This window comes from Aristolochia californica, unplaced genomic scaffold (genome assembly GCF_029961685.1).
Source record: "Aristolochia californica isolate CCGP_79_NKW_82.1479 unplaced genomic scaffold, dmAriCali1.0.hap1 SCAF_3, whole genome shotgun sequence".
NCBI lineage: Eukaryota > Viridiplantae > Streptophyta > Magnoliopsida > Piperales > Aristolochiaceae > Aristolochia > Aristolochia californica.
The window spans coordinates 2,056,843-2,073,969 of record NW_027181992.1 but is presented as its reverse complement, the minus strand read 5'-3'; the positions used below and the strand labels follow the sequence as shown (position 1 = coordinate 2,073,969).

Here is a 17,127-nt window from a genome sequence, read left to right as displayed (position 1 = left end):
CAGAAGAATTATTTTCATTTTTTCCCATCTTGAATTTTTTTTTTTTTTTTTTTTTTTTAATTTTAGGCAAAGACTTCTCTTTTCTAGAGTTATCTGCACTACTTGCCTTTTCATTGTTCTTCGCAGCTATAAAACAATTGGCGGTAGTGGTTTTCTTATGCAACAATGTTAGACTTTAGCAGCAGCTTCCCACCTAGACTTTTAAAAAAGAAATTAAGAGAAAAAGGTTCTACAATGATTTCTTCGCTACTTTACATATAATAGACATTATCAAAGCAAAGTTGGACATAAGACATGATTAGCATCCCAAAGGAAGGTCCAAATGCCAACCCATCGTGATGTGTGCCATGATTTTCGTTTCTTACATGGATTCATCAGAGAGAGAAAACAGAGTCTGGATGTCTAAATTTTCAAACATACAGAAGGAAGTTGAGATTGAGAAATAGCAGTTCATTACCTGATTCAAATTTGCAATGATTATTACACAAATAGTCAATGAAGTGAGTAAATTTTCTCCTTGAGGAATTACAACAAACAACTGATCTTCAAAGACGCAGTTGGAATTTGTGTTACAGAAACACCATTGATAGAGAGAAGAAGAAAATTCACCTACTTCATATCCTTGCTTCAAGTAAACAACCCACTTGTAAAACCCTTTGAAAAAACCATATAATGCTGTTATTACCTCTTATCACCCCACTTGTGCTCTATAGCAAACCACCCTCCATCTGTGTCTCTTCTGTAAGAAACATTGTAAGAGCTTTTTGTTACTGAGCACACGCTCGGATAAGCTCATAAACCTAATAACCCAGTACCTATATAGGAAGAGAAGGCAAAGATCTAAATAAGCTACAAAATATTAGACTACAGGTTGGCTCCTGATACATATCGACTGATACGGAGAATGTTGCTCCCCGTCATGCTGAGATGACTTCTTCGTCTTCAGAGCCAGTAATGCATTCCTTATCATCTTCGAAATCTTTGTGACTAGGGTGTGGAGAATGACCATAGCCAAAGGACCTTATGTGATCTTTAAGTGATCTCTTGTGTTTGAAATCAGACCCACAAGTGCAGAACCATAACTTGCCACAGTTCTTCTCATGGGTTCTCCAATCCCCCCGAACTGCAAAGGATTTGCTACACTTTCGGCACATAAAGGGCTTTATCCCATGCTTCCTCTTGTAATGGGTCTGGAGGGTCCTGAAATCCTTCAGTGGCTTTGCTCTCGGATGGTTGATGTTGTTCTTGCAGCCATGAGCACAGCAGTAGCAAGGGAGCCTCAACATCGCTGTTGGTTGTGTTCCTCTGAGAGATTCTGGCCCTTTTCTGTACTGTGACCCATGTCCCCACATGTGCATCTGTAAGGGTTGCGAGTGAATACTAGTTCCAGGAAGAAGACAAGTACAGGCTAGCTATTTTTGGATTAAGGAACTGGAGAAGAGTCATATGTAAGCTAGCAAGAAGTTGATTGAAAATGATTCTTCTTGTCTGAGATCACTCACAGAGTTCTTTTGCATGCCATTGAATAATCTTAAGTTTGATTATAGAATTACAGTCTAGGTAGGAAACAAAAGAGCATAATTTGATATGAGTTGAGTCAAAACCTGGAGTTTCGGTACATTTTCTGTCTACTAAAGATTTGTTCATCTCAGATAGATGTATTAGTTTTTTCACCTAGATTCTTGGTATCATGGCTTCAGTGCTGGCTTGCCACAGAGAGGAGGAAGACAGACCAGAAGGATTCAGAAAACGCTTGTTGAGTCAGATTATCTGCTGCAAATTCGTTTTCTCTAAAAAAATTCTCACTGGGTTTTATGGGATGATTGTGCAACTATAAAACTTTTTCTGATCAAACCTTTTGAGCTAAAGAGGAAATACTTGATAACCATGTTAATGATGCCGCCTAATCATTTTGGCGTGCTAAGAAAAATGGCAGGAACGATAACGTACACAATTGTTTTCTTTCTGTGGAACACCCCAGAATCGTTTTTAAATAAAATGAAGCTCCCAAAGAACTTTGCAGCGATGGGATAGCATATTTCGTTTTTACATTAGAAACTAACAGACGAGAGAACAAGAAAATGATCTTCATAGATCGAAAGAAGCCGTACTAGAAGAAGAAGAAAAATTTGGGTGGAGCAATTTACCAGACCTGAGCTTTAATGGTTAAAATAGCCTATCAAGCTTTTTTATTTTGTGTGTGTGTGTGTGTGTCGGGGGAGCAATATAGAGGGAGAATATGTTGCGGCAGGTGAAGTAAAAACCTTTAAACATGACAAAATGCTAAAAAACAAGAAAAATAGTAGAAAAAAAACAGGAAAGTAGAGAAACATGAATTGTTAGAGTTGTTGCCCAGAACTTGTGAGTGTGTTTTCAGTAAGTTCTATGGTAACAATCAGCCAGAAATAAAATTAAACAGAAATTAACTTCAGGCTAGTTTTCACTACCAAAAACTTCTGTAAGAACAAAGTAAAAAGATGATTACTACTAAGTATTCCTACAGCAAGGGAACTTAATTAACTTTTCATATTCTTTCTCTACTGGTAAATAAGTCAGAAACTTAGATGAACAAATTTCCTTTAACCTAAAACTGAAAAAGAAAAAAAAAAAAAAAAAACTGCAGAATGTTTAAAAAGACTAATTACCTGCATGTTGTTATACCTATTGAAGGTTTTGTTGCAGACAGAACAAGAGAACTGTGTTGGGCCAATGAGAATCTGAGCAGGTGTGGGGATCCAAAATCTACTCTCACTGCTTAAAGCGCAACTGTTAAAGTTCTTCTTCTTGGATTCCTCCTCCTTAAGACCCGCTATCTTGTTCTGGCCATCAAAACTGCTTGAATCAGGTAATCCGATGTGTAAAGAAACAGTAACTTTCTCTGATTTCTCTTCTTTCAGAGAAGGGCTCGAGTTTTCTGACCCCACCTTCTCTTCTTTCATCGGTTTGGTCTCCTTGAAGCTGCTCAGAAGAGGAAGGCACTGAGTTTTCGGATGATGGGTCTCTTCCTCTTGCTGCTGGTGGTAATAGAAAGGAACTCCGAAATAGCTGGCGTTGGAGAAGTACTGAAGTTGCTGAGGCATGGAAGGAGTTGCAGAAAGCGGAGGAGCAAGAGTTGGAGAAGGTGCAGTTGATGGCTTGAGCCATTCAATGAAAGTTGGAGCCTGGAAACAAAAACCCATTTCCTCTGCATGGTGCTTCTTTATTCCCATCTCCTCGGGAGAGATCAGAATAACTCGTCAGAGGTACTCACTCGGAGCCCTTTGTAGCTAGCCTTCAAGTTCTGGTAGGATCGTGGAAGATCCTTTCGCTTCAGGGGAGGCTTTTTCCTTTATTTCTTTGAGAAACAGCGAGGGTTGGACAAAAGAAAGCGTGTCAAGGATGACGTGTTTTTTGGAGTCTCTCCCACTATTTTGCTTTTGAAAGAAAGAGAGGCGCCTCAGCTGTTCAGCTGTTGAAGGGGAGCTCAGTAGTGGATCGAGGAAAACATGAGAGAGAAAACTCGCACAGTAATATGTATACAGAAACAAATCCCGGAGCTCTTATGTGATTATAGTTTTCTGGGTTATTTTCAGAAATAGAAGGCGCAACAAAATGCCGTGAGATTTTGACACCATTCTCCGGCCTTATGCTCTTTGACAATCGTTTCTTCTCTTATTTCTTTATGCCAAACGGCATCTCTTCCATTTTAGTCTTTTTTATTTATGCTTACCTGTAATTAATATATATCCTGATCTCTCTGCAGCCTTTACTGCTGCCGCATTCTGTCGGTCGCCTGGAAATTTCATCAAGCATGATCGACTGCTGTTTCGATCAATATTAGAAAGACGAAAACGAACAATCAATCAATCTCTTGCGGAAAATCCAAAATTAACTAATATTCTCTATCTTGGGTTCATGGACATTTAACGCCACTTTTGAACTGTTCTTCTGGATATGCATGCCATGTCTCCACGTACAAATATCGTATGAAAGGCCAAGAAGAGCCGACAAGATAAAAGGAAGCGGATTTTCAGGAGTAATATCACCTCCTCTTTTTCTCTTTAGCATGCCCTCCCTTTGGTTTTTTCCTCATCTGTCAATGTTGTCTTCTCCATTGCTTTCCCTGACTTAAAAAGTTTCAAATGCAATTGATTTCCAACCTTTCATACTCCAGCTTTGAGAAGAAACCAGAGGGTTCAATGATTTAGCGTCTCTGAAACGGTTGAAAGTTGAAACCGGGCCTTGTGCTGGTCTTTTAGCATTTAGCAGATCTCCTGAACAGAAATTGCCCAGAAATGCCAGTGGGACCACGCGCATCTTCGCTCTGAACGTGTATCAGAGAACTGAGATATTTTTTTTCTTCGTTCTCGAGAAGAAAATTGTGTTAGGTAGTTTATCGAGAAGACGAGGCTGCTCCAATTTGGGTGAAACACTAGCAGAGATCAGCTTTCTCTAACCACCCAAGTTGCGTCTTACTGGATATCATGAGTTTTCAAACACTAGCAGAGTCGCAGATGGGGAAAGATGAGATAACTCTGGTGCATGAAACTAACTGTTGTGGGAAAAGATGGGTAAAAGAGAAACCCTTTCTTTTTTGCTCGTCTCCTCTTCGTCTTTGTTCAAGCGATCACTCCAGACAAGGCTTGTGATTTCACAAAGCCAGACACAGAACCAGCAATTGGTCCCGTGACTTCGCTTAAAAACCAAGCCTGGACGTCAGCGTAATAACCCAGAACAAAGAAGTACTCGATCTTCTCATATGAAGACCCCAGGTTGATTCAATTGTCCGGCACGGATCAGCTACTGTGTCAAGGTGATGGCTGGCATTTTTTTATTTTGCACCATCTTCTTGGGGAACCATTTGGATCACTCCGGTTAGATATTCTTCCACCTGGGTTCTGGCCTCCCAATTCCGTTCACACCTAGATGACGTTGGGATGATTCAATCCATCTCTCTAATTTCAGTACTGCCTATGTGAATCTCATCTGGCTGCTAAATTTGTGGGATAATTTCTGACTTGACGAAAGGTGAGACGAAAAGAAAAATCCCACCAAAGACGGTGCGGCAGAAGTTTTGAAGTCTTGAGGGAATCATGATATACGACTGCACAGAAGAGGACTTTAGGTGTTGGTGGATTGGAAGAAGAAACCAAAACTTAACGACCCAAGAGGGTAGGCGGAGACTGCTTGGAGAGACTTTTACTTTGACTTTAACCTGCTTGCCCGGGTCCGAGTGTGAATACTCATTTCTGGCACAACATTGTTTTGACGATCAGAACCAACAAGAAAGGGAAATGTCGAAAATCAGGAACAGAAATCACGTATGTGGCATCCGTAGAGTATTTCGCTGCAATTGTTGAATCTTGCATTCACAATTTCACATAGATTGTTGATTCATGGGCTGCTTGGAAACCACAATTGTTAAACCTTATTATTGGGAAATTTGTTATAATTAACAATTTGGATGTTCTAGCTTGGGTTCAGTTTTTACTTGAGTTCAGCTCGAGCTCAAATTTGAAATAAGGCTCATGAAGTATAACAAATCAAACTCAAGATTTTTCAAGTTTGATTTGTTAGCACGTGAGCCGACTCATTAGCATAGATTTTTTTTATAAAAATACCCATTAATTGCTCTTGTTAATTCCCTCTTTAGTTGGTTAATAGTTTCTCTTATTTACCTCAAACCTCAAAGACGATCGATCATTCAACCCTTTTGGTTTACTTAACATATGATGTTGTTGTTTGCCAATAAAATAAACATTATTGATAGAGGTGTTTGCTCTTTCTTTTAAGCCTATTAAGCTTATTATTATAATTAGTACGCTTCATTGCAAAGTCTTAGACTCTTCTATGATAACTTGCAATTCAATGGCATTTTTATTTTTTCAGTTTTCAATGTAAGTTGGAGCTCGAACTTGACTTGAGCTTGAGCTCAAACTTGGTTAAATTTTTTTGGTTCAAGGCTAAGCTCAAGTTCGAAATATTTAAATCAAGTCAAACTCGAACATTTTCATTCATAGATTAATAAGATTTTTTTGTTTCTGAGTTGGGCGCTACTATTTCCCACTTTTTGGATCTCCAAACTAATTGGCATTTGCCTGTTAATCCTTAATGTGGATCATGGGTCGAGGGCCTTTGTTGATAAATGACAAATTAGTCTATCAAGTTTAGTAACTAATTTGTGTTTTGTTTTCTTTTAAGATAATGAAACAATAAATTATAATTTATTTTGGTTAAAAAATTTTACTGAGCATATTCGTGGCTGAATTTGAGTCCACTCCCACAAATTGCGTTATTTGGCAATTTGTTTATCCATATATCTCTCTTGCCTTTGCATTTCAGTGAACACGAACGTCATCGATGGCTGCGTGGATGCAGCTCGGACGTTAGAAGCTAGATGAATTCGTAGCTCGTTACGAATTATCGTTACTGAGTTTTTTTCATGGTAAAAGAAAAATTGTCGTTATCAGTGAAAATCTGATAAGGATCCGAATCGCGACCAGGTTATTGTGTACATACCCGGATTCGATTCCGATCCATTCCTTACAAAAACGTGAAGGCGATTTGCGCTCGTCGTGTCGACGTGAAGGTAAACTACCTACTCTAGTTCAGCGTCGACCTCGAACAGGTAGAATGGTGGCGGGAGTGGCTGAGCTCCTGAAATTTAGACCTCTGACGGCAGGAAATGGCTCTCTCCGGCTACGGAATCTCGAGTTTCACACTGGGCCTGTCTGTGTTGTTGGAAAAGTTCGATATTCTAGGCTTGAAATGTCAATTACTGGAAAATTTCGCTCTTTACCGCAAACATGCCGAGCAAGCGGAAGATCTGATCAGGTTTTCTTTAGCTTGTGCACCTCAGTTTTTCAAATTCATTTGTGTGTCGATACGGTAAACGACAGATATATCCTGCGATTAGTTCTGAATGTTGCGCGGACATTGAAATAAGAAATCGCGAGACCGAATTCGACAGTAAATCTTGTTCTGCAATTGAAGTGTGTAATTGATTAGAAATGCTCAGAGTTGGCCTCAGTGATTGACCATGGCCAAAATTTCTAGTGGTCGGATGAGTGACTTGGGATACTAATACAGATACTTTAAGAGGTGAAATGACGGGTAAAACAAACATTTCAGAAGTTTAAATTTACGGAGATAAATGTTCAATTACCCAAGTTTTTAAATGTAACAGTAAGCGTTCTGTTGGAGGGAGACCGGAGATCTACAATGCAGTTATCATGTTTGCTCTCTTGCCAAGACATCTCGTTGAAAATCTCTTTGGAGTTTAAAAAATTTGTTCTACTCTGTTTTATTTTATTCTCACTGATTGTTTTTCCAGATACATGGTTATGGAGATGGAAACTTGGGGCAATCAAGTACAACGGATGTGTTGAAGTTGGCACAACCACTGCTTGCTTTTGCATCAGCAAACTTTCTTCCTTTAGGTAGTGCGGCTAGTTGGCCCTCTTTCAGTGAATAAATGTACATTCTGAGTAAACCTGCTCATAGTCCTCTGGTTGAGTATCGATTATATTTTGAGTACTGGTGCTATTGAATCCGAGCTCATGTTGATTAGCAAATTGCTTTTTTTTTTTTTATGATATTCATGTAGCTCTCATAAGTGGAGTAGCTTTAGGACTTGCAAATCCCAGTCTTGGTTGTGTTGCCCACAGATATGGTTTCTCAAAATTCAGCACCTTCGGCATTTTTTTCATCTCAGGTGATTATTTCAAACCATTTATTTATTTTCGTCTTAAACTTTTGCTGTTGTATCATTATTTATTTTATATAGTCTTTCTTGCTTCTATTTCTTATTCAGGGCTTACGTTAAAAGGTGGCGACATTGGTGCAGCTGCAGAAGCATGGCCAGCTGGAATATTTGGGCTGGTATAATACGGGTTGTCTTATATCTTCTCCAAGCAGATTTGCTGTTTTTGTGTTTTTCTCTGAAATTCCTGTCTTTTTGTACTTTTTCTTATCCCTTAATAATCATTTATGTGGAAAAATTCATAATTTCAGCTGCTGAAGTGAAAAAAATTGTTGCTTCTATAGCAACAAAAGCAAGTAGATACTTTTTTTAAACATTGCAACTCCACTACAAAACCTTCATGTTCCTTTATTTATGAGGTTGTTGGATGAGAGCATAGGAGGCAAGACGAGTCGGAAACGAGTGAAAGAAAAGATAAAAGAGAAACAAAAACTAAGTCAGGTGGCAACATGTCATCCAAGTGACAAAATCAGCAATTGTGCAAGCGAAATTTACAGTTTATTCCTCTCATTTTGTTTTAGGAATAGGTTTTCTTAGTGATGCCTATCTTTTCTTGTGTTGGATGGCTACTGCAATTGGTTTGGCTGGGCAACTGAACTTGAAATATTGGGCTGACCCCATCTTGCGATCTTAGATTAATAGAAGGAGATAGGAGGAGCTACTCCTGTTGCCTTTACCCAAGTTCAGAAGAATCTGCAAACCTTACTTGGCGCTCAGCCCCAGCCCCTAGCTACACCCTCAGATAATACTAAAAGGAGACAAGGGACTGTAAAATTTTTATGCATCAATTGATCCTATATGAGTTCTTTTTTTTCTCATGTATTTACTTACAAATTTCTGATTCTTGCAGAGCTCAATTCTTTGCTTCAGTCCATTCTTCTCAAAATTTATTATGAAACTTCAATTGTCACCCCAGGAATTTGTTACAGGTAAGTACTTTGAAGTATATTTTTATTTTTTATTTTGGAGCTGAGAGGAAAATCTCATCCTTGCTCTTGACATTTTACTTGGCTATGTCTCTGTCTGTTAATTTTCGTTAACTTTCTAATTCTATGATACAGGACTAGCTATTTTTTGCTGTATGCCAACAACATTATCAAGTGGAGTGGCATTAACTACAGTATGTTATATTTTTCTCCTTTGCCTTTTTTTTCTTCTTTGTAGATGGGGACTCGTTGTTTAATTGGATAGAGAGTTCATGGTTGCAGCTTGCGAGGGGGAACTCAGCTTTGGCTCTTGCGATGACTGTTGTTTCTAACTTGTTAGGCATTCTAATTGTAAGTTAAGCTTTCTTCTTATCAGTTTCTAATCTTCTATGTTGACGATTCTATAATATAAGGAACATACCTTCTCATAAAAAATCATTTAAAAAAACTGCATGAAATGATCAAATTACCAAGAAAGAGTTACTCCTCCCTTTACCAATTTTTTTGCTAGGAGGAGCCCTGTGTTAGGGTTTGGATTAGATTGCGAAAAATTTTAAACTTATATTTATAAAAAATTGAACAGTGTGTTGATATTGTTGAGTGCTAAAACAGATTTATGCTTCATAAGTTTATAAAGAGTTTTTAACTAATTTCACATTGAAGACAGTAGGAAGGAGGAAAGTCTTATGCAATATTGTCTGCCTTCAATTTCCTTTTATGTGAACTTACTAATGTAAGATTAAAGTAAATGGATATCCTGTTACAGTTGAAAACAGGATGAGGACTAGGAGGGGTTAAACTGAGAATAACCTATACTGTTTTATTGTTCCATTAGGTCTTTCATCAAAGACATGAGGTTGAGGCTTGGTTTTCCTTTACTCAAATGATGATAGACAATTTTGTTGAAGGAAAGGCAAAAGCAACCACAAGCGTGGATTACCTCAAGTCTCCAGCATACACAAGAGAAATGTACTTCACAAAAGGGGAATGCTTACGCATCTAAGGACTTTTAACTACAATTTCTGAATAGACCAAACTATCAGCCTCCACCTTTCCACTTCTAGTTTTATCTTTCTCTGCTGTTCTGATGACACATAATTACCGTTATGTGCTTCTAGAGTGGACCATTTGAGTTTTTTTCCCTAAGGTCTAATCAGGTCCAACATTTCATAGTTTTTTAAGAAACAGAAGATCTTGAGGTCCTTCTATATGTCAGTCCTAATCTAGTAGTGCTGTGGTGGTGGGATGGTCTACTGAAACTATGGAACTCAAATGGGGTGATGATCAACCTCATTCTGTAATATACCTCTTGATTTGTCAATTTTAATTGGTTTGGTCAGACATGGTGGCTGTACTTTCATTTTACTTGAATTTGGCACAACTCACTTATGCGTCATTCAAAATCTGTTTATTTCTTAGTTCAACCCTCTATGTACTACATGTGAAGATAACACTTTCTTCAGTAAAATCTATTACCATGGTTTTTTCCCGGAATCAGTCAATTTAGGATGCTGTCTTTATACAGTCTCTTGTCATGGTCTAAAGAAATGTTGTCTTCATTTTGGAATATAAACAGCTGAAATGGTGACAACTTTTATTTAATTTATAATAAGTTTGTTGACCAAATATTTTATTTATGTTTGGAGTTTGTGTTATGTTATAGGTACCATTTTCTCTCTCAAAGCTAATAGCTGGTGGCATTGGGGTCTCTGTTCCTACCCAACAATTATTCCGTAGCCTTGTTGTCACACTTTTGGTTCCTCTCATTCTGGGAAAGGTATATTCTCAGCTTCTGTTTATGGATAAATACCAAGAATTTTGTCCATTTAAACAATATATCCAGCTTTTCTACATATTTGTTTTTAAAAGTTAACACTAAACTTTGTATCTGTTTTCCATGTATATGTTATGATATTAGTGTATGTTCTTTTGGACAAAGTTTATTTGTCTCATGTTTCAAATTTCAAACGATGGATGCATGAAAATTGTAACTGAATTTCTTAGGAAAAAAGATAGAGAATTATGGTTCTTCTACATTCCTATGGTAGTATGCTTTGGTACTTTTTTTGCTGGCAGGAGTTCTAGACTCATAGTTGCCTTTATCCATGTGCAGGTTTTTCGAAGTTCATTTCCCTGTAAGTTTTACCTTAATCATCTCTATATTCTTTGAAGCTTGATGCATTTAAGTGCATATCTTTTTCATTTTCCTATTTTTTTGGTTTAGATTCTTTTTATTTTATACTATTCATCATGTTGGGAAGTTAGATTTAAATATGGATGCATTTATGTGCTGTTTTGGGTTGACAAGATATAATTATAGAGCGAAATGAGAAAGCAGTTGTTTATAGAGCTTCAGTATCAGAAAAAGGAGAAAGTCAGAATATGGGGTGGATTACTGTGGTGAGTGAAGTTAGTCTTCTAGTTGGGAGAGATTATAAGAGTGTATTATAGTATGTATGATTTACAGGCGGGATTCAAGTTTCAATGTGTTCAGTAGAGGACATAAATATGATTTATTTCCAGAAGGGGATAAATCCTAGTGAAGTGTATCATTCTATTAGCTATGCTGACGGGTAGGTTAAATTTTTAAATTTAAGTATTAAAAGAATTATTTTTATAATGAAACACATGTCTTACTGGAGTAGATGAAAAAAATTTGAGCTAAAGTAATTATATTTTGCTATTTCAAAAATAAATAAATTTTGATACAGCTTTCACAACTAAGATGCAAAAGTAAGGGTAATATCATTACTTTTTATTTCTTTTTGTTCTATGTAGTTTATTGGAACCCATCTTGGACTAATATTTTTAAAATCTTAATTCTCTTCTGGAAATTGTTCTCTATTGGAATTTATTGAGATTTGGAGCCTTGATTCTAGTAATTACTGTAAAAGATAGAAGAGATAAAACTTTTGAGGCATGCAATTTTGTATTCTTCTGTACTCATTTTGAGACATGAACATTTTATTTATTTATTTTCTCTATTTTAAGTGTCAAAGTGTAGTAATTTACCATGCAGACAGAAATGTGTTACCAACTCAACGTGTACCTGCAAGTTAAGTATTTTACTTGCATGGGGTGCCAATATGCAATTGGGTAGATGTCATAGCAGACTGGTGGGAATTTGAAAACAGATACTGCAGTTTTTTAAAAAGCAGTGGATGTAGAAAAAGCATCTAATAAAAATTTGTAGCATCATACAAGTACATTGTTGTGCTTGTGAAGGTCAAAGTGGAGTTTGCATTTTCCAAATCTATATGGTATAAGTATCCAAGTAACCTGCATCTGGAATCAATTATTGAAGTTCTTCATTTGGATCCATTCCCAGATGACTTAAGCTGGGATATTCCAATAGCTGGTAGCTGGGAATCTTTTGCCCATATCACGAGCTTATGTGCAATAGGTTCAAGAACTCTCTGCTATTTGTGGATATCCTCAATATCTCCGATAATGCACTTTCATTGTTAACATGAAAATAGTCTGTGCAGGGGTAGCAGAATATGTTGATCAGAATCGCAAGCTTTTCTCAAACACTAGTGCCATTCTTCTTAGCTTGGTACAGCTTGACTTATCTCTTTCCTGTTTTTCGTCTCAATTCCTATCAGTGACATGTGGAAGAATAAAATATACAGAATTTGGAAAAATTTCCGTGTTTGCATGTAGTAGGTATCTTATTGTCTTTGATCTGAAAGTAATATGTTTTGTGGGTTAAGGAAATCTTCTCTCACCAATTTCTGTGTTTTCCTGTTACTCAGGTGCCATGGATACAAGTAAGCAGATCTAGACCATTGCTTTTAATGGTTAAGCCGGCAGTATTTTTCATAGCCACTGTGCTAGGGACGTAAGTAGTCATTCCCTCTTAGACATTGTGGATAAAATCAAACTTTTGCATTCTACAGGGGTAATACATCTACATGGATTTAGGTGAAATGTGTTTTGCAATATAAGTTGATGCTGTACCCTATTGAATATATCAGTGCATTCTTGAATTTATGCTTGTTCAGGCAACTAGTTGGTGCCGGTACTGGAAAAGATAGGTTAACTGAATTGCAGAAATTTTGTTCTTAAAAGCTTCTTCTTGTTTGGATCTCAGAAAGCCAGTGCTAGTGAAACAATTTGGGTTGCCCGAGGTCAATCTATAGTAAATCTGTGTCTTCCTGCCATTGTCTATTTCCTGTACCATGATTATTTTAATAGCTTTCTCACACTTATAAATTGGCTATTTTCTATTTTTTTCTCATTAATGTGCTGACCAATCATGAAAGAGAAAAAACAGAAAAAAGAAATAAAAATTATTTGTGGTTTTCTGGTGACTCAGTTTTTTTAGTTGATAGACGAAGGGCCTTTCTGGGTTAGTCTTTCTGAATTCTTATTTTGAGAGGAGTATGAGAATTCAGGGATGAAAGACTGGTTGAATTATAGAACTAATGTGTATCAGTCAAGTTAAAGAATGTGAATAGTATGGTTTATCGGTTAAGTGTATTACTAAATTTGATGCAGGCACTTTTTCACTTCACTTTTGGATGCTACATGCATGAATTGATTTGAGCTCAATGGATTTTCGTGAACTGACAGAAATCATTTTCATCATTTTCTGCAGACTTGTGCATCTCATTTTGTTAGGATTAAACACATTTGCAGTTGACATCCTCTCATTTCTCTCTGGTCATAGCAAGGCTTTTTCTAATAAAGAGAATAAGCATGCTGTGGTGATTGTTAGTAGTCAGGTTGGTTATTGCATGCTCACCATTGTCAACAGTTTTTTGTGGTATAATGCAATTGAATCTCATTTAAATGACTTTCAAGAGCTTGAGAGATTCCTACTTTTTTCTTTTGCAAAAATTGTGGAAAGTGTACTTTATGTTAACAGCTTTACAACCCAGACAGTGAACTTTCATCCAATTAGAACCTTATTAGATAAGCTTCTCACTTAAAAATATGTTAGGGTTTATGATATATGTTACAAACTTTTACTGCTTCTGCCAACCTGCCTAAACAAGCTTTCTTTACTTAGGCTGGCACTTGGGAAGTTGGAAGTAAATATTACTTGGCAAAACGTAACTGAGAGTAGGAAAGTGGAAATAAAAGAGGAAATTAATGTGGATTTTGTCCCAAATGGCATTTTGTATTCAAACTAACGTGAGTGCTTTTATTAGAGGAATGAAATAAAAAAGATAGATAATGTTGGGGTAAAGTCCCATAGTCCTACAATTCTGTGGCTGGTGTCTCTGTTCCATGTCTCAAGCTGTTGCCTAGGGATGAGAGGGACTGTTAGTGGGTAAAGAGTTGAACATCGGTATGTGTTTGGAAGATCCCAGGCTTAAAAGCTGCAAAAAGACTTTGGTTAAATTTTGCATTTTTTTTCAAAACAAGTCCAAGCTCAATTGTATTTCTGCTTTGTGGCCCGTTGGTGTCCCAGGATGTGAGAGGTGGTATTGAAAATTCCTTAGTTCTGTAGGCTGTTAACATTTGCTCTTAAATCTCATGCTAGTAGTTTGGGCTTGAGAGGGTGATGGTGTTTGGTTGTAGGCTATAAAGATCCTAGATTAAACTTGGGCTAGTCATTTAGGATGGAGCCAGGCCAACTATACAATATATTAACAAACAGTCTGGTGCATTGCTTGAAGTTCTAGAAGCCTGTTGGAAAAGAAAAGAGAAAAAAAGTTTTCTAAGGACTGGAAGGGGAAAAGTTGTAAATTAAATGGGCAAAATGACAAATCGAACCAGAAAGATTGTGTGAAATGCAAAATCATAGCATATGGTGACCTTGACCTTTGCTTGTTGTCTCTGCTGGTGACTTTTTATTGGGAGACTTTCTGGTTGAAGCCTCACCAGTGTGTGTCCTCGTCACCATCAGGGTTGACCTCACTAGTGACTAAAGTAATAAATGGTAATGGAGACCCAAAAGAAGCACTGATGACAGGCATAGGAAGTCAAGTATCATGTAGTTCTGAAACCATTTGATTAATCATCTCATATCAGCAAAACATCAGCTTAGCTTCGCACTCTGAAAGTTCTTCTCATCTCCAAACTTCCACCAACACCTCTATCTGAGTTAGAAAAAGGAGAGTTTTTTTTTTTTAGAAAGTGGGAAAAGGAATAATAAAATCATAGACGATCGTGAAGTGCTAATGATTGCACATTAAGAAAACATTTCCTTGATAACAACGATATGGAATCCTGTTTTTAGTTCGGAATCAGTAGGAACATCTGAGAAACATATCTGTGGGCAATTGTCTTTTTTAACCTTTTTGTGATTTTTTACGAAGTGCTAGCTGTAGGGGGCAAATTACTCACAACTTCACACAATCCATTCCTGAGGCTATTTGCATTTTATTAATGAACAGAAAACTCTCCCTGTCATGGTAGCTGTTGTGGAGCAACTTGGTGGAGCACTCGGAGAACCTGGCCTGTTGGTACTGCCTTGTGTTGCTGCCCACATTAACCAGGTATTAGTTCTATCTTTGGATCTTATTTTCAAACTGAACTTTTTAACTTTTAAGTTCACGTCATTTCTTCCTGGTGCAGATTATTATCGATTCATTTCTGGTGAACTTTTGGCTTCAGAAAGACCCATCATGAATCATCATGAAACATGAAAAAATGAATGGTCTCACCCTCAAGTCCTTGACATTGTGCAGAGACCCATGAAGTTCAGACATGAGTGGATTCCTCGCATGGAGGAAAACTGAAAATTGCTGCACTCTAAAGGCCCATAACACATTTTCCGCAGGTTAAGATGACCAATTCTTGCTAAATAACACACGAACCCACATACTCATTTGTTTTACTTTTCTTATTAACATTTATGAGCTGATCAATAACAAACTAAAACAGGTGATATCCATAAACAACCACAGACACAACAACCAGAAACATTTACTTTTCCAGTCCTCACAACCAGTCGACCATAAACACGGCCAGTAAATACAAAATTTTTTTATCATTTTATCCAAGGAAATGATGTCTAGGTCAGGGGATTTTGTATTCCATGTTTGGTTTAATTCAGTTCCAAGTTGTGTATGCAATGTAATTAAGGACAACGATTTGTATCCAGTAGGGCCTGACTTGTGGTTTGATGTGCTGTTTAATGAAATTATTTTCTATGTACTCTGTTCTCATCAATGGGAGTACATGCAGCTATTCCAATGGATCTAGAGGCATCAAGCAGGGGGAACCAATCTCCCCACTCCTGTTCCATATTGCGGTTGAGAGTCTTGTTGGCCCTCTCGTCAAAGCTAGGGACATTGGCTGACTGCAATCTACTTCATGCACCCTATCCTTGGATGTCCCCACCATCCAATTTGTGGATGACACGGTCATCTTCATCAATGGTTTGCGAGACCAAATCCTCAACCTCAAGGCGGTTCTTGCTGTCTTTGAACTAGTCTACTGGTAAAAGGTGAACTGGCATAAGTCAGCCATGTTCGGCTTCAAACTTGATCAAGTGAACCTTGATGCCATGACATTCATTCTAGGCTGCCAAGTTGGTTGCTACTTAGGTTTCCCCCTTTTCTTCTTGAGGTTGGACAAAGCGCTCTAGAGCTCTGTCCTTGAGAGAATGGACAACGCCTATCAACTTGGAAAGGATGACTCCTCTCTAAAGTGTAAAGTCTTCTCTAAGAAGAATCCCTTCCTATTACCTGGCCTTTCTTCATTGCCCAGTGCGTGTAGCTCAGAAAATAGAGATATTGATGTGGCTCTTCCTGTAAAGTGGTGCTGAATCCAGCTTCAAGCATGACCTGATTAAGTGGTGACACGTTCTCAAGTATAAGAAACAGGGCCCTTGGTTATATTAGTCTTCTATTTATATTAAATTATTTAATTATGCTTGGATCCATCTTTAAGTGTGAGAATTTGGGTGTAATTGGGACAAGGGTAGTTTAATTGTAATGGACTGTACTAGTTTCCTATATTATATATATACGTTCTCTTCAAAAAATAGTTTCCTCTATTATAAATAGAGGTTCATGTACTCAGATTAAAAGAACAAGTTAGTGAAGGATTTCTCTTTTTTATAAATTTAACATGGTATCAGAGCAGGTTTTGTGAGTTGACTCGGTCAACCCACAGAGATAATGTAATCCTCTTCGATCTATTATCGCTACCAGTTTAGGTATCTATCTTTTTTTTTCTCTTTTCCAGAAAATTCCCATTCTTTCTTCTTGCATCCTTCTGCAGACCCAATTTCGGAAGCTAGGGTTTAGGGTTTTAGGGCATCTATGGTGATCTGATTGAGGTGGATGTAGGGTACTGACTTCCACTCGGCATAGTCAAATATTAATATGGCATACGCTATACTGAGGCTTGGATGGGTCATCGTCGAGCATGACTACTTCACAAATGATAGAGGCTTTGCCGGGGGTGTGGTGCCAGTTGCAAGACAATGTGTTCAAGGAGGTGCTGGTTGTGTTTCCCGAGGGAACGCCTGATCGGTGGGGTAAGGTCGTGGGACAGGTG

General features: G+C 37.6%; 2 protein-coding genes across 5 annotated transcripts; one reads left to right on the top strand and one right to left on the bottom strand.

Annotated features, from left to right (window-relative positions):
* Positions 1-521: 521 nt before the first annotated feature.
* Positions 522-3,268, bottom strand: LOC137960145 (zinc finger protein WIP3-like). The gene is made up of 2 exons (XM_068807648.1): positions 2,646-3,268; positions 522-1,358 (listed from the first exon to the last, which is right to left on the bottom strand). The coding sequence occupies exons 1-2, from the start codon at positions 3,207-3,209 to the stop codon at positions 918-920; spliced, it is 1,005 nt and encodes a 334-aa protein (XP_068663749.1). The 5' UTR covers positions 3,210-3,268; the 3' UTR covers positions 522-917.
* A 3,262-nt stretch (positions 3,269-6,530) lies between these two features.
* LOC137959295 (probable sodium/metabolite cotransporter BASS4, chloroplastic) lies at positions 6,531-15,771 on the top strand. Of its 4 annotated transcripts, XR_011114064.1 has the most exons (16): positions 6,531-6,813; positions 7,313-7,418; positions 7,586-7,693; positions 7,793-7,860; positions 8,592-8,670; positions 8,803-8,861; positions 8,950-9,018; positions 10,331-10,444; positions 10,781-10,802; positions 11,996-12,070; positions 12,156-12,223; positions 12,423-12,508; positions 13,268-13,394; positions 15,015-15,116; positions 15,196-15,400; positions 15,505-15,771. XR_011114064.1 is itself a non-coding variant. In XM_068806697.1 (15 exons), exons 1-15 carry the CDS (start codon positions 6,613-6,615, stop codon positions 15,247-15,249), a joined length of 1,338 nt encoding a protein of 445 aa, XP_068662798.1. In that variant the 5' UTR covers positions 6,531-6,612; the 3' UTR covers positions 15,250-15,771. The 4 variants fall into 4 exon arrangements, 3 of the variants coding, with proteins under 3 accessions (XP_068662798.1, XP_068662801.1, XP_068662799.1); XM_068806697.1 differs by having other exon boundaries at positions 15,196-15,771; XM_068806700.1 differs by lacking the exon at positions 11,996-12,070 and having other exon boundaries at positions 15,196-15,771.
* The last annotated feature ends 1,356 nt before the right edge of the window (positions 15,772-17,127 follow it).